At 30.8% G+C, this 24,948-nt stretch overlaps 1 protein-coding gene across 2 annotated transcripts in view; it reads left to right on the top strand.

Moving 5' to 3' along the window:
- Nucleotides 1-3,100: 3,100 nt before the first annotated feature.
- The window catches only part of LOC142332200 (N-acetylgalactosaminyltransferase 6-like), an 82,716-nt gene continuing 60,868 nt past the window's right edge, over nucleotides 3,101-24,948 (top strand). For both annotated transcript variants that reach the window (XM_075378489.1, XM_075378488.1), the window contains exons 1-3: nucleotides 3,101-3,616; nucleotides 16,098-16,245; nucleotides 22,819-22,985. In XM_075378489.1, coding sequence (XP_075234604.1) covers nucleotides 3,361-3,616; nucleotides 16,098-16,245; nucleotides 22,819-22,985 — 571 coding nt within the window. In that variant the 5' untranslated portion in view covers nucleotides 3,101-3,360. The remainder of the gene's footprint in view (nucleotides 3,617-16,097; nucleotides 16,246-22,818; nucleotides 22,986-24,948) is intronic.

Below are 24,948 nucleotides of genomic sequence, written 5' to 3' on the forward strand. Positions count from 1 at the left end.
GGCCCTGCCGCTGCGTGAAGTATGGAGAAGGCCACAGAACAACCGATTGCCCCAGGAAGTACAGAAACACTTTTGTAATCTGTGCTTTATGTTAATCCGACCATCCGGCAAACTATCGGAATTGCAGAATGTACAAAGAGATATTAAAGAGAAAACAAAGCTAAAAAACGATCCCAAGCTCACAGTTTACCTCACGGATCAGTACCACTGGTCATAGAGCATCCAGCCTCAAGTTTGATGATGACAATTTCCCCATGCTAGGATATAAAACCTGGGTATGTCGGCACGAAGCCTGAGACTCTCCGCCAAACATATGCTGCAGTAGCTGGCCATAGTGGTGAGAGTAGTGTGGAGGGATTACAGGAGCTTTTTTAAAATATAGATTTCCTTGTTCAACAGGTAGGAAGTCTAATAAGCTTACTTACTCAGATACTGTCGAAAATTTGTTAATGACAGGATTTATCCTATTGTTGCATAAAACATTAATGGTCTAATATCTGGGCGGGAAGAAAAGGAAGCTATTGCAATTACCGATTTCCTGGACGTGATACTGATATCAGAGATGCACTTCACAGGCCGTAATTACCTTAAACTTGGAGGTTTCTCAATGTATATGACAAATCACCCAGGACGAGTTCATATGGAAACTGCGGTGCTGGTAAGGAGTTCTCTGCGACATCACCAACTCCCTGGTTTCTATCCTAACCAGATTTAAGTGACTACTGTTGAGGTTACAAACTGACTGGACATCATAAGACTGTCCGTGGTGTACTATCATCCTCGTCACACTACAACGAACGAGTTACTCTCCAAATATTTTATAACATTAACTTCCAAGTTTATTGTTTGGAGGGGACTGGAACGTGAAAGATCTGGTAGACAACAAACTGGAAAAGAATGTTGAGGAACTGTATTCTACAGCTGAACGTAGTCTCAGGTTTCAACAAACATGTTTCGACAACCCGCACTGACGTTACCTGCATTACAGGGGCATGATTGGTCATGAGTAAAAAATGATAAAGAGAAAGCCGATCTATTTACTTCACACCTAGACAAAACATTTTAATCGCATGATGAAGAGGGTCTTGATGACAGAGAAATTAAAGACTTCTTGAGAACTCAATACCAGTCAGCTTTCCAAAGCCAATCTCGACAAGGAAATTACTGCAGTTAATCAATCTGAGAAGGCGACTGAAGAAAGCCTCAGGTTTTGATTTAGTAACATACAAAATGCTGGTTATGCTCCCTCTTAAGGGCATCACGTACATTAAAGACCTCTTCAATGCTATCCTGCGAACGTCTTACTCTTCAGCGGAGTGCAAGGTATCTCGGGTGGTAATGATCTTGAAACCAGGGAAAGCTGCATTTGAAGTTTTTTTCACAGATCAATTAGTCTCTTACCGTTCATGTCTAAATTGTTTAAAAAGCTGTTGGTTTGCATGCTTTGGCCGGTTTTAGGACGTGAGGAAGTTATTCCGAACCACCAATTTGGGTTCAGAAACGGCCACTTCACCATGGAACAATCACGTAGAGCCGTCAGAGTCATCAGTGGATGTCTAGAGGAAGAAAATTCTGTTTGATGGCCTTCTTAGAAATCCAACAGGCCTTTTACAAGGTCTGGTTGCCTGGTCTAATCTTTAAATTAAAATTAAAACTTGCTCAACCATACTACCTTTCCTCACGAACTCCCAAATCAGATTACCGAGATTCTTCGACATCAGGTCTGGTGTCCCACAAGGCTGTTGTCCCTGAAGTCCTGTGTTGTATTCGATATTCAATGCGGACCTCCCAACCCTGGAAAATTGTACCGTCCCTTCATTCGCCTATGACACAGCTATCCTTGTTGTTGAAAAAGACCCTGGACTAACCTGTAGAGTACTGCTATCGGGGTTAGACCTTACCTGCGCATGGCTAAAGAATTGGGAGATAAAAGTTAACCAGAATAAATCGAAGCACATCACATAAGAAGTTGCAATGAAGAGAGATTACTATCCCAATGGAAACCTGGGCGGTGTTTTGATCCCGAAATCAGAGTTGTACGGTACCTTGGTTTGCACTTAGATTGGCGTTTGACCTAGAAAGATCACATGAAGGAGAAAAGAAAATAACTGAACGCGAAATATAGAGAACTGAATTGGCTACTGAGGAGAAACTCACATCTCACATTGTCTAATAAAATGTGAGAGTTGAAATGTGTAGAGTTGTGGGGAACAACAAGTAAAAGTACCATCGACGTCATACAACGTTTCTAAAACAAGGTAACGAGGACAATTGCGGAGATGCCATAGTTCACACGTAACGATGAAATTCACAAATACCTAGAACTGTTCGTGAGGTTGTGAAACATACAGTTCAATACCAACGGTGTTTAGAAAATCACGTCAACCACCTAGCAATCAATCTACTGTACTTGATAACTTCAGAACATCCGAAGGTTGTAACGTCTCCACTTGTTAGACTTCGGGCAATACAGATGACATATTGCAATTATTATCTCCAATGCTATTATTACTATTATCATTATTTTTTTTACTTATTTACTAATTTCATAATTGTTAAATTGTTCTTGTTACTATGTGTACCATCACTAATGACATTTGCTGAGCTTACTTATTTATGTACGTCTGTACACGCGTGTTTATTCTTATTTATCTGTTTATTTTTGTGAACCGCGAAATGAATGCGGATGTATTTTTGGACTTTCAGAACTTAGGTAATTGATAACTTTAGTCATTTTTTTGTTTATTCTTAAATATTGATTGAATTATTATGGGAGTACATTAAAACCCCGGTTCATATGATTTTTTTTGTTATACGATTTGTTAGTGGTTCTACTAAGGGAACCGATCGTAAATAAACTATTTATGAACAAAAATAAAGTCGTACCCGTTATAATACAAAGGAAGGAATAAAAGTCAATTTTCCCAACTGTTTATAAGATTAATAAAAAAAAGGTTAAGAAAAAGAAAAGAATATTAAGTCTTAAATGATTTTCGGTATATATGCATTTTTTTAAACGTATCGCTAAATTTCATTTCAAGCTTGTTATTGTCTCATCTCTTAAGTTGGCAAACATGATTACTGGGAACGGATTGTTTAGTAGTTGTAAATTTGTAAATTGTATTCATTCGCTATTAAGGTTTATGGCTTGTGACGTTTTATAGTCCGCGTAATTTTGTTTTGTTATCAGTTTAGTTGCGTAAGATTCTGCACTGAAATTAACTTTTAATTATTTTTTATTCTCTAAAAATGCATTTATTTTCTTTGTACTAACGTTAATATTTTAACCTAAAACACTTGAAATTGAAGTGCCAACACGTATACCACTCATGTTTATTTTTGTAATTAAACTAAACTAATATGAAACGAAGTATAAAAAGTTTGGTAAAATTTTTACTACTTGTTTTATTAACGATTCTTGTAACCGTAATCATTTTTCACCGTATGAGACCACCAAAAGATAATAGGAAATACTCTTCGTTAAAAGCCGTTGAGCCTGTTCCGCATGTAGGTGATGCGCATAACGAATTGCTTAAAAAAACTAGAAATAAATATGGTGGAAAGAAGATAGACTGGCATGCTTATGATCAAATGAAAAAAGATTTAGCTAGAACAGGTACAGTGTGACATTAATTTCTATATAGTTTTTTTTTGACACTAGCATTTATTTTGCCTCTATAACTTAGTATTACTGAGATAATTTTCAGTGGTTAATACCACACTAACACAAAGTGTGATAATTCGAATGTAATTTTATTTTATGAATTAACCCAGCATTAATTATGTGCATATTTTTACCTCCGGTGTTAGTTCTTCATAATTCTTAGCTGATGTTGAAATATCCATTGTAATACTTCAATATAACGATAAATTGTAATGCGACTGCTTCAGTAATTGTTGATTGGTCGATACAGTTGTCTTCCATTATTTTTCCCATTTATTTTGTGCGCATTTCTGGCAGAAGAATGCATTAGCATTTCAGGAAAAATATTTTAAAGATTATAAGATTTTTATGTTACATTTAAAATTTTATCAAGGCTTAATTTGGAGCCCTGCAACCATGTATTAGACGGCATTTGTATATCGACTTGGCAGTACCTTTTCTTAATGCTGCTACCATTCTACATCTCGGTCATTTGAAATATTTAATACCAAGTCATGCACCTGATTACCTAGTTAATGTTCTGGTAAAATACCAAAATTTTAAAACTAACACAGTTCATTTTATCTCTTGATTAAACAAACTGTACAAACACTGTGCAGGAAGATCCATAATGATGCTGAATTATAATTACTTTAACGGTAACAATAACAGTTCAACACTGCTCAAATAACTTACTAATAACGTACTGATATAATTTTAAAAATAAATATGAAAAAATCCAAATAACAGTATGATGATGTAATCAGACTTGTACAAACGTAAGTTAGAAGTCAATTATGAAATGAATATGAATTTGGGTTATAAATTTCGTAATACTGTCCTTTTTTAGCCATAAATGTAATGTAAATTGTGGGGTAATGATGTTCAACAGACTGGAGGGAGGATAACATAAGATGACCAATGTCAAGGAAAAAATTTAATTCATTGAGTCTTAACTAGTCTGTGTTCTGTATTCCCCTTAAAATCTAGCAGTAATATTTGTACTTCCAGACTCTGTGAAAGTAAAACTCCTTCCTCAGATATTTCCCACTACTTGTAGACATTAATCAGAAATAATTACTGTTGGTATTAAAAAATAAATAGCGTTATCTGGACAACAAGCAAACAGTTGAACTGTTAACATGAAGGGTTAACTAAGTTTTATAATTCAAAACTTAGAACATAAAGTGTTAACGCTTAAATTGTGTTACTAGTGATTAAATTGCATTTCTAGGTGTTATTTTGAAACTGTCTCTCATTTATGAAGTAGAGCATATTCCTTGTATGGAATTTAGAATTTACCTAATTATTATTAACTTACAGCTGCTTAATATTCAGAGAACGTGCCCTCGGTGTGCAGCCTTTGTATTATGTTATCAGTGCTCCATATTTTGAACAGGTGCTTTGCTCTAAGTTATGCGTAATGAATACTTGAGTTACCTACCACGCTAACAGATGCCTTACATGATGAAAGATCGTTTAATACTATTACTGCATTTGATGATGTTAACCTTACACTGATGACAGACTTTCACTTTATTGCTGGTGTTGTAAATTGTCTTTCCATGAAAGATAACTTACGTTATTCTCACTTTACAACCATAAAGAAAGTTTAGGGTTCAAATCTAGGTTAGGCTCTGTATTTTTCATACACCAACAAATTTATTTAACATTTTGAAACTGTAGAGTGTCAGTTCCTAAAGAAGTTAATTGAAATTGTTGTTACTAAAGAATTAAATAAATTATTGTAAATTTTTAGTTATTAGAATTCTATTTTATTAATTTGGTATAGATATCGCAAATCCTTCTACTAGCAGTGAAGACCATCTACATCCTCCTATCACCGTACATAAAGTTAGACAGGATCCCTTTACAGTATTACTTTTGCAGCTTTTATATAATTATATTTACTGTGTTGTATGCGATGATAATTATCCAAGGTTTCTTAAGTAAATAAAAAAATTTAAAAAAGTACCATTTAAAATGTGCAAAATAATTTTACTAAAGAAATTATTTAATTGCACCATTTTCAAAATAAATATGGAATAATACTTTTTTTATGGTAGCTACAGCTGTAATGGGAAAGTATGTAGATAGGTGAAAAAAATCTTAAAAAACGGCTTTTTTAAGCTTTGCTTCTTAAGGTGATGTTAAAAAAGAAATAGTTAATAAATTTAATTAATCTGCGAAAAAAATCTTGTGCTAATGATACAGAGCCCAAAAATTCTGTTGCTGCCAGATGGATGTTTGTGCATATGTAGATGAAAATAAAGGCTTGCTTGCACGATGCAGACGGTTGCTGTGCAGGGCATTATACATGGTGATTACCAGTGAAATATACACTTTTGATAGCTTATAAAAAATTAAACTGGTGTATGTGAATACAATAAATAATATGGTTTTTCAGGAAAGTTTTTAAAGTTTATGTTGATTTATCTGCTTGGCTTCTTAATTTTTTTCCTGTTTAGCCTCCAGTACCAAAAGCGCGGCGGCCAAAAGCCTTGGCCACCGCGTAGTCAAGACTTAACGCCTTGCGAGTACTTTTTACGGGTTATGTAAAAGACAAAGTTTTTGTATCACCCCTTCCAGTTGATATCGACGGCTTAACGCATCACAAATGCTGCTGACCGGCATACGCTTGTACGTGTTTGGGACGAATTCGACTACCGTGTTGACATCTTGCGTGTTAACAAACGGGAACATTTATAAATAAAAGCGTAAGAATTTTTCCCTATAATAATGTAAGTAATCGACTCTTAATCGAAAGTGTATATTTCATTTGTAATCATTGTATTACTCTTTTCTGGTAACATTAGGCTCATTTAGAAACGGAGTTTTCTGTAATAAAGTGTATTTAACTATTTTCACAAATAGCAAAAATTCTTTCCGCCATTAATTTTACGATCATCTTGTTTAATTTCACACGATAATTTCTGTAAAACTGTTTAGCGTACTTATAAATAGTTCTTGCTTTTTACAGTACAAAAACCAATAGTTTATAGTACTAATATTTACACTGCCTACATCAAGCAAGTCATAAAATGAATGACCACATTATACAAATAAAGGTTATCAAAATATTTCACTTGAGTTATATTTATATGCACTTGTTGGGTATTAATGTTGTTGATAAACATCATCATTAAATAATAGGCCTGTACCCTACCAATTATAATAATTTATTAATAGCTTATTCATACAATAGCTCAGTAATTTTGTTTTTTGGCACTACTAATATTCAACACTAATGTTTATTTTTCATTTTCAATAAACCGATCTTAGTAATTCTTTAGGTGTCCCGATACGAAGGGGTATAATTGTTTCCTTCTGTTATGTGTGGCGTGTTAGCTAATGTTTTTTGTACATTAATGAGTAGGCATGTTTTTTTACTTGCTTTTCTTTAACTCGCAATGTTTTTTTTTTCATGTTTGTCATCAAATCTTGCATCCTTAGTTTAACATACTTCTTGACATTACCGATCAATGAAATTTTGTTTAGCGTATGATAATAATTTGATTAGAGTACGACTAAAAAGTATAAAGTAATTTTTGTAATATTATAATATTAAAAACGCAAATAATTATTTGCGTTTTGTGTTAGTGAATTTTTTATTTTTTTTGACCATTTTTGAAAATCTACAATTAAAAATAAAATGCCCCGTAGTCAAGCTTGTGAAATAGTTAATAATGTATATGATTTTATGAAGAAAGAACCTATAAAATTAGGAAAATGACAAACATTTAATACGTATTCAGAAATGTGAAGTAAGAACCGCTGCAGCTTGTGCGATTCAAAATAACTCCAAAACGAAAAATAGGATCTTCTTAAATCTAAATCCCAGTTGTGCTCATTCAGCGCACCAAAAAAGTATAAACTACATTCAAAACCGGTTAGTGGATTAAACAGTTCTGATCAAGGCGTTGTAAGAAGAACAGTTAACGAGTTTAAAGCAAAACATAACAAACTGTCTACAACAGTTCATAAACTTCAAAAGAATATTCAATTTAAAGGTTCTAGAACTACACTAGCAACTATCCTGAAAGAGTTAGGGTTTAAGCGGTGTAAAACTGATATCGACAGGAAACATTTGATTGAGAAAGAAGACATCCGGTGGAAGAGATAGAATATTTTTAAAAAATTACAGATTGCAAAAAATGAAATTCTTCGGTTGTTTATTTGGACGAATCGTGTGTTTTTAACGGCCCATTCGACGACAAAATCGTGATCGGATGATAGTGGTGCAAGAGTAAAAGTACCGATTAATAAAGGTGATGGGTTAATCATAATCCACGCTGGGAAAGAAATGGGGTTCGTTCCGAACGCGATGGTAACTTGGAAAAGGTGTTCAAACGCGGCGACTATCACGATAGCGTCAAAAACAATTTCATGAAGTGGCATTGAAAAATTAATTTCTGGTCTTTTCTCCCCCCTCCATGATCCAGCGGTTGTTATCGATAATGCGTCACACCACACTAAGTGGCACGATTAATTGGGAAAAAGAGCATTACAATTTTTGTTTTTGCAATTTTATTTATTGAATTATTAATATTAATTACGTAATAATGAATTATATCTAATAAAACATAAAAACTTTAATAAATTTAAACGTGCATAAATAAAAGTACAACGATTACTATTATTATTGTTGTCCTATTAGATGGGTGTAAATGTTTTCAGGTTTGGTAATGCAGTCTCAACTTTCTCCAACACAAGCTTTTATTTTCGTTTTCGTCGTTCGCACTGTACGTGTATGTTAGCCTGTATTTGGTCTTGTTACTCTGGATCCTATAGACAGATTTTCTTCAAACTTTGTACCTTAAGGGGAAAGAATGTACTACATTTTTGCAAAAATTTGAAAAGTGGTGGGGGTGTTTTGGCCTGAATAAAATTTTAAATCTTTACCGGGTCACTTTAGCAAAACATTTTTCTTATAAAAGTTGAAGTTTTTTTTTGTAAATATCACATTACCAAAACTTATCGTTTAATATTCACCCCCAACCAAAAAAATTACAATATTTTACTTTTCTTAGGTACGAGGTTTGTTCAACCAAACATTTGTAATTACGCGTTAACGGAGATATTTAGTGACGTACGGTTGGCAGCATTGCGTCCGTCCAATCTTTTCCGTAACGGCATGTTCTTGGATTGTTGATATCTCGTTTAGTTTTCGTGTTACTGTTATTTTAATTTTTAAATGTTAGTAGCGATTTTCGGGAGCAACGATACAACGTGAAACTGGGGAAAACTTTTACAGAAACGTTTCAACTTTTGAAAAAAGTTTACGGAAATGATTCTCGATGAGGAAGGCCTTCGACTTCAACGGATGACACCCGCGTTCGTAAAATCAACGATGGTGCGTGCAAATCGCCGATTGACTGTCAGAGAACTTGTAGAAGAAGTTAGCATCTCGATTGGCCGCGACATTTTGACGGAAAAATTAAACGTACATCGAGTTGCAGCAAAGTTTGTTTCTCGTTTGACGACCGAAGTGCCAAAAGAACATCGATTGGACGTTAGTCGGCAACTTCTTGAACAAGCCGATGAGGATAAAACATTCATGCAAAGCACAGGTTTACGGCGACGACATCGAGACAAAAGTCCAATCGTCACAATGGATCGGCAAAGAATCTCCACGCCCCAAGAAAGCACGTCAGTCTCGATCCGTTGTCGAAATGATGCTCTTTGTCTTTTTCGATTTTAATGAAATTGAGCATTTTGAATTCTTGCCCCGAATTGACACAGTGAATCGTGCGTACTATGAAGACGTTTTACAACGGTTACGTGAAAAAATCCTCAAAAAGAAACCAAAATGTGGCGAGACAACTCATGGCTTCTTCACCACGACAATGCGCCCGCACACTCAGCTTTGTACCGAAATCAGATGACTGTGCTCCCTAGTCGCCAGACCTGGCACCTTGGGATTTTTTCGTATTTCCGAAATTAAAGTCGATGATAAAAAGATGCCGTTTTGAGACTGTTGATGACAAAAGCAAATTTGTCACGGACCGTTTGAAATTAAGCTATCCAGGACTGCTTTGCGAACTGGAAACACCGCTGGGAAAAGTGTGTGACTAGTGGAGGGGAAATTTGAAAGGAGCAAGGATCAGTAATCTGGAAAATTAATAATAAATAAAGTTCGGTTATTTTCTGAACAGACCTCGTACATCTTGCTTCAGAAAAGGAGTTAACGGGAGTTTTTTACATTATATTTTCTACATCCATAATTCTTCAAACGACTTTAAAAAATGTTTTCCCGTTTCACTCCAATGGTCTGTGGTAACAGAAAATATTTTTTAAATTGAAAAAAAAATTGATTTTAAATCCATCTCGCAGGTTACCCGTTACAATTAAAATGTTAGAAATCTTAATTTTTCGATAGCCCATATTCTTTAGTATTTTGAAAAAAAAATAGCTAAAAACTTACACACCCTTCCTAAAAAAAAAAATGACTTCGTTTATGTAGAATTTTGCAGTATTTTTTAAACAACTTTAAAAAGTTCTTTTTTAAATTTAGTATCATCACTTACAGATTATTGTATTAAAAATTAATTTTACCTGACCGTTTCTACTCGAGTATGGGAACCCCCAAAATGAAAAAAATGTTCGCAATCTTGATTTTAATTTACTTAAAATCACTTTTTTTACCTGAATTTTGGTGGACTGGGTAAGCTGATATCCAAAAGCTGTTTTATTTGGATCGGTGAAGATGGCGATATGAAACTATTTCATCCTTCACTTTTCTTAGTAAGCCGGGTATGGAATAGTTGTTATTACTTCCTTGTACGAAATAAAGGAATTATTGTGATCGTGAAAAATTTCGGTTTCCATATTTCAACGGAAATATCTATTTTGAGCAATCCTGAATCCATTTTAACTAGTTTTCGGCGTAATATCTGTATATGTGTACATACATAACTGAACAACAATTAGCTGTAAGATGTTGAAATTTTGGATTTAGGACTGTTGTAACATCTACTTGTGCACCTCCACTTTTGATTGCAACTCACAGAGTCAAAAGTGTCCAAAAATCCCAAAATCCCCAAAAAATTGGATTTTCGACTTTTTCTTAACTGCAGTAATTAGCCCGCACTGAGAGCTTTTAATTTTAATTAATTATATTCATTTTAATTAATAAAATTTTTGAATTGTGTTGTCAGTTATTTTTACAAAGCAAAAATATTTGTATTTTTCAAAACTTTGGTTTTGCAGACCGTGAGTATTAGTATGGGATACTAACACCCAGTTATATAAATAACACTAGGTAAAGTTATAAAAATAATAGAAGAAATTTATGATCTAATTAATTATCTCATTGATACAGCTATAGTTTTTATTTTATTTCCATTATTTTTCCTACATTTACTCTTGTTTTTTTTTTGTTATAATTGCATGTTTGGTCTTCATTTATTTTATTTTGATGTTTTCTGTACGCCTCATTTATATTTGTTTGTTGTATTTTATCGACCTAGCATGAATTATTCAGTTAAAATGAAATTCATTGTTAACTTAACGTATTTATTATACCTCTTTACTGACCAGAAAGGCATTAAAAATTTTGATATTTAAAATATTGTTAAAAACGTATACTACTTAATTAACTGGGTATTAATTTTTTTTTAATTGCATTGACTGGTTCAGTCATTAGCCACTAATAATGGCATCTTATCTTCATCTTAATTTACTCAAGATTTATCATTTTATCCAGGGCCTGGATAATTATTGTAAATTGTTTTTCTGTTTATTTTTATTGGTTCCACAGCATCTGGAACATCTAAAACTGACTCCTCTCCTTCATCAAAGTTAATCGACACTATGCATTTTTACTACATGTTTTTGAAAAATTGTTTTTAGTGACTCGATTGCTTTCTTTCAGAGAATTGAAAATTTTAATATATATTAATACATTGAAATGGTTGTGCATGATTTGGTTGAAATAACTGAGAGTTAAAAGGGACTTTTTAACACTTTTCCACATAGAACTTCATTTCAGTTGTAAAATATTTGTATGTGTCAGAATTACTAAATGTTCCTGCAGGTTCACCTTATATTTATTACCCGAAAGAGAACCTCCAATCAAACTTGATCAACATGCAAAAAAATCCTCTTTCAACCTTTTTTCACAAACCACAATTACTTGATAGACTCAAATGCTACCAACAACAGAATTATAAATATATTTTTGTGAACTTTGCTATATTCCTCTATGAATAAACTCAGAAATGTACTATGAACACTATACCTTGCTTTTGTGACTTAAACATTAAGTAAAGATATTTTGCTAAGTTATGGATTATTACTCTACATGTTTGTTTGTTTTTGTAGCAATTATTATAATTTTTCATTTTTTATTTGTTGATGACCAATTTATAATGCTACAATTGGAAGATTATCTTGAAAGAACCATGCAGATTTGAAATCTTATTACTTTGATAATAATTTGCAAAATTTCATTCAAGAAAACTGAGATTTTGGGATTCCATAGAAAATTTACTGTCGAATGAAAAATTGCTCCTGAATAAAATTATACAAGTATTTAAAATATTAATTATTTTATCTAACTTTTAAATAGCTTGGCAGTGACAATGACATATGAAAAGGAACAGGACATGAATTTCTAGACCAATAAATTTCAGTCTTTATCACTCAGTCAAAATTTGTCTAAAAAATGTATATTTAATTAGAACAAAAAAAATTTCTCTTAGACATTTTTAAGTTCTTAAAACATTTAAAGACATTTTCCTTTAGACATTTTAATCTTTTAAATTCTACAGATGCTTTAACAATTGACAAATTCTTATTTCTTCAAACAATTCATAAAATGATATTTTAATCATGATTTGCTGATAAATTATTAATAAATTCTTAATTATGAGTGAATAAAAATTGGCTAGTTTTAATTTAGGAAAGTCATATTTATTCTTCAAACAAGAGTGCAGTTAACCTACATTTAATTACAATTTCTGTTTGTTTATTTTTTTTAAATTGCTGCTTTCATGAATATTCATGAAAGAAAACATTACGGTGACAAAGGTCAATTAACAGTTAATTATGAATACTACAAATAATTATTTAGGTTTCAAAAAGAATCTGTTGAATTTCTATATTAAAAGTTTTTAACAAAAACGAGTAAAAGAAAAGAAGTGTTGTTACACTATCTCCAAGACAGAGGATGGAAATGTTTTTATAATGTATCAGTGATCGAGGCTTTCAGAGTTGGCTGAGAATTTGGGAACCCATACTACTACTGTACATGAAATATTTCATTAAGTCGTGGATGAAATGGTAAAGGATCAGATTGGATTATTTTCCCAAACGTCATACAGCAGATGAATTCTGTTGCCAAAAATATATTAATGAGATTTAGTATACCGATCATTATCGAAGCACACGACTGTACTCATATTGAAGTACAGTTACCAAAAGGATTCGGGTTCTGTTTCATTAATTATAAGGGATTTACCTCCATTAATGTATAGATGGCATGTGATACTACAGAAGTAATCGCAAGTGTAAATGCGACTTCACCAGGAAGTGTACATGATAGCTGCATTTGAGAAGAAGTAGCATGTTTTTGAGGTATCAAAATGAATGATAATTTCTGTTTACAGCACATACAGTATAACTTCGTAGCTGCTGATTCCTTTCACACCACTGATAAATATAGCAGAAGAAATTTTTAATATTATCCATGCCAAAAGTAGGGTAATATTTGAACGAGTCTAGTACATTTAAGCAAAGATGAAGTGATTTTTTAAATTCTCTAGCACAAAGAAATTAATAAATATTAAGTAGTTAAGAATTTTTATTAAAAACTAATGTAAATAATAAAGTAATTGGAATTAATTAAAATAAGTAAAAAAATTTGCGCAGTTCCACACAAGAAGACTAACTTTTTGTTAGTTAGTTTAATTTGATTTTTATACTTTAATATATATTTTTTAATTTGGTTTAATATTGCTAACAATAGATACCGCAGATAAAGAAACATCAATCTTCAAACTTGCAGGATCATAATGAACCGTGCTTCTAACTTGCCCCACTCAAATTTTTTAAATCTTAAATTGAGCGTAACTCAACAACAGCTTGACCAATCTTCATCAAATTTACATATGCACAATTTTAGATGCTTGCATATAAATTTGAATGAAATTGTTCTAGAAGTTTGGAGATTTTCCAGAGCCACAAAATTTCATATATAGGTATATAAATATTTAAGGAAACCCCAGTTTAAATGAATGGCATTTTCATACTCATCACACCTAAAAATGTAAAGCGAATTCATTCTCACCCCCACTATGCCACCAAAAGTAAAACTGTACTTTTCTTCAAAAAGTCTGTAAAAGCAATAAATATGTTATTAGTGTGTGTGCGCATGCATGAGAACACATATTTATCTGTATGTGTATCAGTACATACAGCAATTTCATGTACCTCGCACGTACCTATTCCCTTTAAAACATTCTCAATGAAAAACCTGCTTTTGCAGGAAGTACATAAAAAAATATATATATATAACAAAATTTATATTAATGAAGATTTATTAATTAAAAAAAACTATACATGCGTTGATTTTTTCTTAAAATCCTGTAAGCAATTTAAATAAAGCGTCATCACTTTTATCCAATAATTTAATAATGTTGAATTTAGTGAAATGAAATTGACTCCTTTAGTATATATTTGTTGCAAATTAATACATTAATTCCGAATGGCATGTAATGGTTAGATTCAGTTTGGTTCATTCAACCGTTTGGATTGAGCTTGAAGTTGTTTTTTAAAAATCGCTGTTGGCACTAAGTGACTACCACTTCACCTCGATCATCGATTTGATATAGCAGTTACTACTAGTGCTCTTATATGAAGATCGTTTTTGATTACCAGTTGGATGTAAAATTGACAAAGGGAGTAAAATTATTTCTTGTCAAATTGCACCACACAAACTGCAATTTTAATGACACAGTATTTTGAAAAGAATGACGAGCATTTTATATCCGAAATATTCAGCATTATCATACCCTTTGAACCAGAATTATTTTCTACTAACACTGTAATAGTAAAAATGTAGCATTCTAAAGTTGGAGTTCCAACACTGAGTTGATATTATTTGCGAACAAGAGACATGATGATATGAAGACCTAAGACCAATGTGGATTGTATTTGTATCGTTAGAATTATGTAGATGATATGACTGCTGTTATCTATTAGGGTTGTTGATTGGATCAGTCTTCAGCCTAATTAGATTTAAAATATGCCTGTCATCCTAACTGTAAGTAGGCTACATCACCAGAGTACAATGACATGAGTAGAATTGTTTCATTTAATTTCATTTTTTACTATAAATATCTTTGTTTCATTATTTTCATTTTTTAAGGAAGGATTAAGGGATTTGGAAAATTGTTTTTTTTTTTATTAAAATTAACCAAAAACAAGGTAATTGAAGTTAATATATTCTGATAAAATTGTCAGAATTAAATCATTGCTATCTTAGCCATCATTACTGTTATTTGTTAGGAAAATATTTTCCTCATAAATGGTTCCTTTTTCCAGATTTTTAAGTAGTCACTTTTCCGTTTTTAACTGGGTGTTTATTAATTCCAGCCACTTAATTAGAACAAGTTGTTGCATATCTGGTGTTGAAAAATGGCAGGTTTCATCAGTTTCATAATCATTTGTCAGATTTTTTCTTACAGTCAGATTTCTGAGTGATATCTCCTTGATTCGATTTACTGTACTTGACGTCCAGTTTATCTTTTGATGTTCTAAATTTTAATAACTACTCATTACAGGTAACTCATTCTCTTGGATTAAATTTTGAAAACCTTTTTCCCTACTTCTTCAGTTTTATTTTCAGATTTTGTATGGAATTTTTGTCAGATTTCTATTTCAACTCTGTTTTTATACAGACTGTTCAGAAAGTTTTCAGTTTCTCAGTTATTATCTTTATTGTTTCTTTTACATAACAATCTTCAATTTTGTTCAAAGCAAATTCATTGGCTGTGATCATTCTTAATATTAGGATCTGTTTAAAACAGTAGTATGTGATTTTAACTATTTCACAAATTTAATTTTGTTGTCTACTTTTGTCGACCCAAATTTTTCTCATTCAAATCTTCAATATTTTTTGTACACAACTGAAATATTTGAAAATGTAAAACAGTACTGATGTCGTGGATTACATTAGAGTTCATTGCACAAAAAAGCATGTTCTGTCATGTTTACAAAATGCACATCATGTTATCATTCCTGTCACAAGTAATCTTATATGTAATTCTTGATATTTATTAAGACAATTCTTAAATTACATCAAGGAAATTCTTATAAGATTTTAAAAAAAATTATTTGCTTAGAATTAAGGAAAGTCTTTTCTTAACAAGGAAGTCTAAACTTAAGAAAGCGAGTATGTTATAAAATGTATGTAACTAATTTATTTATTTAATTAGATTTTTTCCTTTTTCAGGAAATGGTGAACATGGTGTCCCAGCTACATTACCATTAAACTACAGTGAAGAGATGAAAGAATCATTATATTCAGTTAATGGTTTTAATGGATTATTAAGTGATATGATACCTTTAGATCGTTCTGTTCCTGATATTAGACATTCTGAGTAAGTTACAGCTCTTCATTTATTTAATTGCTTTAAGCCTTTGTTTTAAGGGGACACCTTCATCAATTTACTCAGTTAATTTTTATACAATTTGGTGTAACTTATTTTATTTTCTTATCCTCTAACATGCCCCAGAAATACAGTACTATTGATTGTAGTACAGATTTTGCCATATTGTTATACTAGCTCTCATACTCACATTAAAGAAGTAAAATTCGTAATTGTTTATTATAAATAATATTATGTATTTATTTTATATATATATATATAAAATAAGTAATTATGAAAATCAGAAGAGTAAATGTAATTTTATACTTAATGATAAGAAAGGTTTTACAGGTTAGGAAAACTTGTCAGTAATTTTATAGGCATTTCATACAGATTTAAATAAAGTTAACAGCTCATGACAAACGTTTTACACTGAATATACAAACGTTTTGCACTGGCTGACTGAATATACATATTGTTACAAAAACAATAAAAAAAAAACACCAACTATATTTAACAGAAATAAAAAGTTTGAATGTAGATGGTAAGGTATAAAGATGATCAGAAGAGATTGGATACAAAATGGGAGAACTGTCACTGGATAGAATCAGGAATAGCAAAATATGGACGAGTAATGTTGTAAGAGAAAAATATTTGGATAATGGAGCATCTAATGGGAAAGAGGCCAACAAACAAAATCCATGGAAAGGTGGATAGAAGAAGTAATCAGAGCCAACCATTTTATGGATTCATATTCTCTTTCTTCATGCCTTTTTTTATCATTTATTCTTTCTTCCTTTGATGAGTGATATGGAAATTGGATTAGCCACTGCCTTTATCACATCTCTGATAGCATCCCACCAATTTCTAGAAGAAGAGTACTTTATTAGAAAGTTCAGTATGATAATGGGATCCTTTTTTCTTAAAGAAATTCACAAGGACTCTTTGTTTCTTACCCAAGGGTTGCATAAAAACTCACACTAGCCTTAAAAAATTTTCTTCCTTGTAATTTTGTTAATTCATATCTTCAATAAGGCGTTTAAAAATAAACTTGAACTTGGCTCATCCAAAGAGGGACCACTTACAACTTTCATTAACTATAATTAATTACTGATATTTAAGTACATTAGAACCTGGAAGAATTGCATTAGAAACACTTATAAGGAATATTGGAAGGCATTTAAGATGAAGAAATCAAACTGGATCGGTTAAGAAATTAAAATTTTAAATATTTAATAAATACTGGGTGATTCAAAAAGAACTTCGTAACTTTAAAAGCACATAAAAAACTTAGTTTCGGTTCAGCTCTCATTTCATAGAAAAACACATCAAGTTTGTTACCCAACATTCTTTTCGGTTCTATATGGCTTCTATTTGTAATGCAACGTACATCCCACCTGAAGTCAATTTCATTCCAGACTGTAGCCGGAAAGTTGGACATTACCTCTACAGCTGCAGCATTAATTTGAAGTCTTAGCTCAACAAGGTCCATGGGAAAAGGTGGTACACAAACCCCATCTTTAATGAAACATCACGAGAAAAAAAATCTGTAGGGTCAAATTTGGGGAGCAAGGTAGCCATGTAATTGGATCTTCATGACCAATCTGCTGACCAGGGAATCGAGTATTAAGAAAATCTTGGACTTCTAGGTGTTCGTGAGCTGGTGCCCCATGTTGCTGATAGTAATAGCATCCATCTTGATCATCATCTAAATAAGGAATTAGAAAATGTTGAAACATGTCCAGATAAATGATATCGTTTATGGTTGCCTCCTGGAAAAAGAACAGACTGTACAAACTTTGTTTTCTTAGGGCATAAAGAAACATTGACCTTAAGACTGCATTATGAATGTAGTGCAAAGTTTCATGAGGGTTTTCGATACTTCATATTTGGCAGTTATGTTATTCACCTTGTCGCTGATGTGAGACATTGACTTATCACTAAAAATGTATTTTCTGCAAGTCTATCTATCATTTCCACACAATTTTGCAGCCGAGCAGCTTTGTCATCATCTATAATGTGTTGCTTGAACTACGGTTAGTTTGTATGGCTTCAAGTGCATTCGTTTATGTAATAAATGCCAAACAGTTAATAGTGGAATGCCAGTCTCAGGGTGACCACATCGAATTGATTTCTTCAAACTAAATGCAAAGCTTTCTCTGAGTAGTTTTACAGCAGCTTCAGGGACGTGTGGGCGTTCTGGTGATTTTGTATGTTTAACAGAACAACCTGTCTCAATGAAGGTTTGATGCCAAGAGTAAATTGTAGGCCTACTAGGAGGCTCCCTACTGTATTCTCTATGAAAATTATGTTGAACTGCAGTTGTTGACTGCAAATTGTGAAACCAAAACACAGATAACATGTTCCGCACCAGTAAATGTATCCATTTGTAACAACACTGATGACTGCTGGTGGCTGAATTCGGTACTAATGAACTACATGAGTCAAAACTTGATGTGTTTTGTTATAAAATGAGACCACTACTAAATCTGTAAGTTATCTAAATAAATCTTTATATATTTTTGAAGTTGTGAAGTACTTTTTGAATCACCTGGTATTATCACTCAAATGTTATTCTTCATGGCAAACTTTTATCATCTCTTTTCATTCAAAAGGTTGTGGAGATAATTTTTAATAGCTACAAAATTTGGATTGGAAACTTTCATATTCCTGTTCATAAACTTCAAATGTTATACATTAAATCTTTTTTTTTAATTCAAAACCATGTTTTAACTTGAAAAAAAAATTTAATTGAAATATTTCTAATAATTACATTTTTACCTTGATTGTTAGTATTGTAAGTTTGCTTTGGTGTTGCTGGGTACCTGAAGTACTTGATATTTTAGATCTTTATAAATGTGTAATAAAATGGGTGAATGGAAATTTATGTATCTATATATTATGTATATAGTCATACATGGAAATGTTTTGAATGTAATGTTTTAAAATATCACATTTAATTGCCTTATTAAGTTCTGTAATAATATCTAGAATGTAATATAATAATATTGTATTCAGTAAATGTTGTGTTTAATTTTTCCTGATTTGTTTTATTATGACTGAGAGTATATATAATAATTTAGTTACAATTGAGAGTTCTTATCTTTTGTTATTTTATTTAATATTTTTTACAATGATTTAAAAGTAATTGTTTTGCTGTTTGAATTAGGAAAAACATTTATTTTAACTTTGATATCTGTATATGTATTTATTTATTAATGTTATCTTTTTCTCTTTTAAAGATGTATATTATGTTCAAAGTAATTTTAGATATAGTAATAACAATCTGTTGTGTGGTATCCAGTTACAATTTGTAATTTGATAATTCTTTTTTTTATTGTTCAAGTTATATTTTTTTCTTTTATGTTTAATTATTCAACACGGTTTTATTTTCCATGAATATTGAAATGATTGCAGTATGAGATGAAAAAAAAACCTGTAAAACTGTTTTTATAATAAAAATCTGAAACTTTGAGAAAAAATTTGAAACTGTTTTATGGTATTCACAAAGTAAACTGGCTAGTAATAAGTTTAAAATGTTTTTCATTGTTTTCAACAAACCCATCATATTTATATGTTAATCATGATTTAAATTTAATCATATTGTTTTACTGTTTTTTTTTAAATTTTATTATTATACAAATCCAACATTGAATTTTTCGTCCATTCAGAAACACCTTTTTTGATCTCACTATCTCTTAAAAAAATCTCCCGTACTAAATCTTTTTTTTTTACTTTTAATCACAGTTGAAGGTCAGAAGGGACCAGAAACAGTCCTCAAATATTATAACACAAAGCATGAAATCAACTTGTAAAGGCCTTTCTGTTCCTACAAAATGCATTGCTTCACTTACTGTACATTAAGAGTTTGCTTGATTTTTTTTTTTCAATTAAATAGTCCCATTTTATTTATTACCATTTTCTTTGTAATTTTATCACAATTCATGGAAAATTTCATTACCAAATTCAGCAGTCCTTAATACTTATTATTGATTAAGAATTGTTTGATTTTTCTTGTTTTCTTCAGGTAGTAGTCAAAGGAATCCATCTGGCCCAGACTTGTTTATACCAATATATTCACTTTAAACTTAATATTAAACTTAATATAATATAAACTAAATATTCAATATAAACTTATAGTTTATATATATAGTTTCTAAACTAAACTTAATATTCAATATAAACTTTTATGTAGAAGATCTTGAAATCTGAGAAAATGGCTAGAATAATCTATCAATAACGAATTGTCTGTTCTCCTACCTTTTTACATTTTTAAGTTTCATTGCTGATATTTCACTTGAGCTCCTGTCAAAAGAGGGTCATCCAAAACAGTGTTTATTTTACACTCTCAGTCTTCCTTTGTTGAACTTTACACACTATTTTTTCAAAATTGATTCATTCATAAACTTACATACACTTAGCTTATTTGTCTCTAATTTTCACAGGCCTGAACCAGCCTAGATCATTCTTTTAATTTTCATATTTAGTAGGATTTTTTAAATTATTTTAAACATTTTACACTCCAAAAACGATCATACTGTTCTCCCAGTCATGAAAACTAACTTTCGCTGAACTAATTCACTGTCCTTCATTGAATGGAATTGCAGCATTGTTTGTTGAGATCACAGCATTAATTGATTACATGAGCAGCTGACACATTAAACCAGTTAGAATTCAGAGGTTGATCTCTTCTAATTTGAAAGAAATGGTTCAGTTAATCTTGTTTCTGAGATAGTGCCATCTCAATGAATGATCAAAGCATATCGTTAACATGAATATGTTAATCTGATCTAAATCCTACAGTTTACATCATATTACAGCTGTAATTTCCATTATCAGCAATTTATTTATTTTTATCTTTGTTAATTTTTATTTAATAACACATAAATATTTTATCTCAGGGAAATAGAACTTTTTTTGAAAATGTACCATCAAAAAAAAAAAAAATGATAGAAAAGTTCAACCAGAGAACGCTGAAACAGTCTTTCAAGACAAATCCCTAAGTCTTCAATTTTTTCACCAGAGTTGATTCAATATGGCTTTATCCATGTTTTTTGGGCCATAATAGTAGACTTTCTTCTCCTGTTTAGCTTCCAGTAACTACCGTTTAGATAATTCTTCAGAGGATGAATGAGGATGATATGTATGAGTGTAAATGAAGTGTAGTCTTGTACATTCTCAGTTCGACCGTACCTGAGATGTGTGGTTAATTGAAACCCAACCACCAAAGAACACCGGTATCCACGATCTAGTATTCAAATCCATGTAAAAATATCTGGGTTATAATAATAGTATAAATAAAATAATAATAAAATAGTATAATAGTATAAATAATTATAATAGTAGACTTACTTTTCATCACCTGCAATAGTCTTTAAGAAATGCTCACCTTTACCGTTATATTACAGAGGTTCCCAAAAAATCAGAATTCTTCCTGCTTTCATTTCATCAGACAACATATATTGTACCCATCTGGCACAAATTTTGTGGAATCAAAGAATATCAATAAAGTATTCCATTGTCACTTTAGAAAACCTACTGTAACTGTACTAGATAGGGCAGTTTCTTTATGTTCAATGCAACTAATTTCACTGTTTATTCTGATAAAATATGCTGATTGCAGACAGAGACCTTCTACTTTGTAGTCAGTCAAATCTGCTCATTCCAGTACTTTTTCTTTGAATTTATTATACCCAGTATCTTGCTGCTCTCACATAAAAATGCTGGTAACCATAAACAGATTATATTTATCTGTAAATTTCAGTGGAAGAACTGAGAAAACAATTCATTAAATCATGATTTTTAAGCCAAATGTGTAAAAAGCATTCAGTATGCATTGATCAGGACTTGTGAGCCCTGTTTATTTATGACCAAATATGATGGGTGGGGGTTAAGGTTTAACTGCATGACTATTTTATCTTGATATGTCTACTGTTCAGTCTCATATGTTAAACAAATTACATAACTTTCTTCTTACTTATGTAAATTATATTTATTATATATGTTAATCTAGTTTTATAATAAGAAGAAATACGTATTATATCTATTGTAAAAATATATGTAATTATTAAAACTTTTTTTTTTGGTTTAATGCTAAATTTTATATGATAAACAATTCAGTTCTTAAGATGTAAAACTAATAATAATAAGTTCTTAAATATATTAAAATAATTCTTTTCTTATAAAATATTAAAGTAAATGTATATAAAATGACTTCAATCATATTATAAAATGTAATTTTAAATCTGACAACATAATAATAAAATAACCTGACGATATGAAAGTTATTAATACTATAAAATAAATAAAATGTATCTAATTCTACTGCAATAAAAATATAATTAATCACAGTAAAGGGTATTTTATTTATTTGAAAGTATTATTGAGCCAGCTGCATATGCTTCGAATACTGAAAGGTGCATTAAGGCACGTGTTCAAACATCTACTACAATTAAAAATATTATAATTAAAAGTCGATCATAATTTTAGCTTATTTGTTTTTTTATATATTAAATTTTTATACAAGGCATTTATTTTGTAATAGTTTTAAATACAATGAAAATTTTATATTTACTTTGTTTACAGTTGTAAAAAAAGATTGTACCTGGAAAATTTACCGTCCGTTAGTGTAGTTGTACCATTTCATAATGAGCATTTAAGTACACTTCTTCGAACTGCTATTAGTGTTATAAATAGATCACCGTCGCATTTATTAAAAGAAATATTCTTAGTTGATGATTCCAGTACAAAAGGTTTGTATGATATTTGACTTAGGTAGTTTAGATTATAATAATTAATACAAAATAGGTCATTATTCAGTCTATTAGTTCTTATATATTGGTAGTAAATATTTAAGACAAAATTATGTTAGGCTTATATAGCAGTTATTATATCTATATATCAAAAAACAATTGTTTAATAATAAGATTAGGGGATTCTACTATAAAATATGAAAAAGATTATTTATTAAGTAAATTGTAACTGTCTAATTATTAATAAATAAACAAGGTATCAAAACCTGTCAGAGGTGTCAAAATTTTTCTACCTACTGTTGCATCAACCACTAGCATTGTCAAAGAAATCTTATCTTTAACCATGGTACCCAGCCAGTTATTTATTAACTTAATCCGTGAACACCTGATTACTTTTAAAGCACTAGGTACCTGGACAGATCTTCATCTAGCTAAAGATGATAGTCACTTGGCACTACATCTAGAAAATTTGTAGGATTGTTGGAAAGCTGTCACTTTCACTCAACAAATAAAGTCTTTATGTAATTTGTAAAGCAAAGGCTACTGATGATATCCCTTGAAAGCAGCTTATCCCCCTTTTTTTCAGATTAACTTCTGAACGTTTTCATTGTTTCAGAGACTAATCTGTAATCCCAAAAAACTATCCATCTTTTTTTTTGTTCAATTATGTCCATTTGAAATTTTTGCTTGATAGATGTGTTCTTTATTCAAATTTCCGGCATCAGGGTCTCACAGCATTGTTACTCATAATGTTATCTGAAACTCACAATTTTCTTCAATGGATCTCACCATAGTACTGTCCTCCGCTTGCAAAAAAAAACAACAAATCATGATGCATACCTTTGATATTTACATACCAAAGTTTGTTGACGTAACAAAGTAGGTCCCATGACATTGTTTTATCAGCATTTAACAAATTAAATTTTGTAAACATGGTACCATTGGTAAATTCTAATTTAAATATAATACTGAATTAAATATAATTTGAATATAATACCTTTCCAGTCAATTGGTATATTTCCTCTACCGTTTTCAGCTATTCAGCCATCTTCAGGAGGATAATTTTTCATATTGAAATATAGTCATAACAGCTGATTGTCAATAAAGTAAAAATAATGTCTGTTTTGTATGTCATTATTATGATTATTGTGGAGTGGGAAAGTTGGTCAAGTTAGCCAACAATTATTGTTCATCACTTGCTTGTGCAAAATATCATTCTTGAATGAATCTGTTAAAATTTTTATTCAAATTAATTAATTTATTATTATATATGTGAAATTTCTCAAGATTACTACTGTTATATAAATTATTGGAATAATCTAATACTTCCATAAATTTATCGGATTATATCTATGTTTAGTTTCCAAGACATGTCTTGCAAAATTTGAACAATCTTTATAGCCCTTATTGTACAATTGATGTGTTCTTTGGCTCTGATAGAAAACGAATGCTCAGTCATACTGATATACTCCAAATGGGAATCCTCACATTTTAAGCTATAATACGCCTTGTTTATCTAAATTTTGTCTAACTTAAAATTTTAGTTGGATACTTTTTATTTTTAAAAGTTATGTTTTATTATGTGTAGTATGTGTTGTTTTTAAATTGAATGATGTATAGATTTTATCAAAGTTTCTATAGTGTAGATTGAATTATATTTTTATACATTCTATTCTTTTTCTAAATCATTATGAAGTAATTTTATATTTTTTCTTATATATAATTTTATCTTTATTTTAAAATGTAATTTGTCTATTAAACCGTTTAATTATTATATCCATTTAATTTTGCAATGTACTTAATAGTCTTCAATTCAGCATTTAATTTTAGTGTGTTATGCTTAAGATATTTAATTGCCCTATTGATTAAAGAATTAACAGTAACCATCTTTTGGTTCCACGGATGAAATGATTTAGTGTTGGGTTGGTTTTCTGTAGATATTAATGTCCAATTTATTATTTGT

The sequence above is a fragment of the Lycorma delicatula genome, chromosome 11 (assembly GCF_047948215.1).
Source record: "Lycorma delicatula isolate Av1 chromosome 11, ASM4794821v1, whole genome shotgun sequence".
Taxonomy (NCBI): domain Eukaryota; kingdom Metazoa; phylum Arthropoda; class Insecta; order Hemiptera; family Fulgoridae; genus Lycorma; species Lycorma delicatula.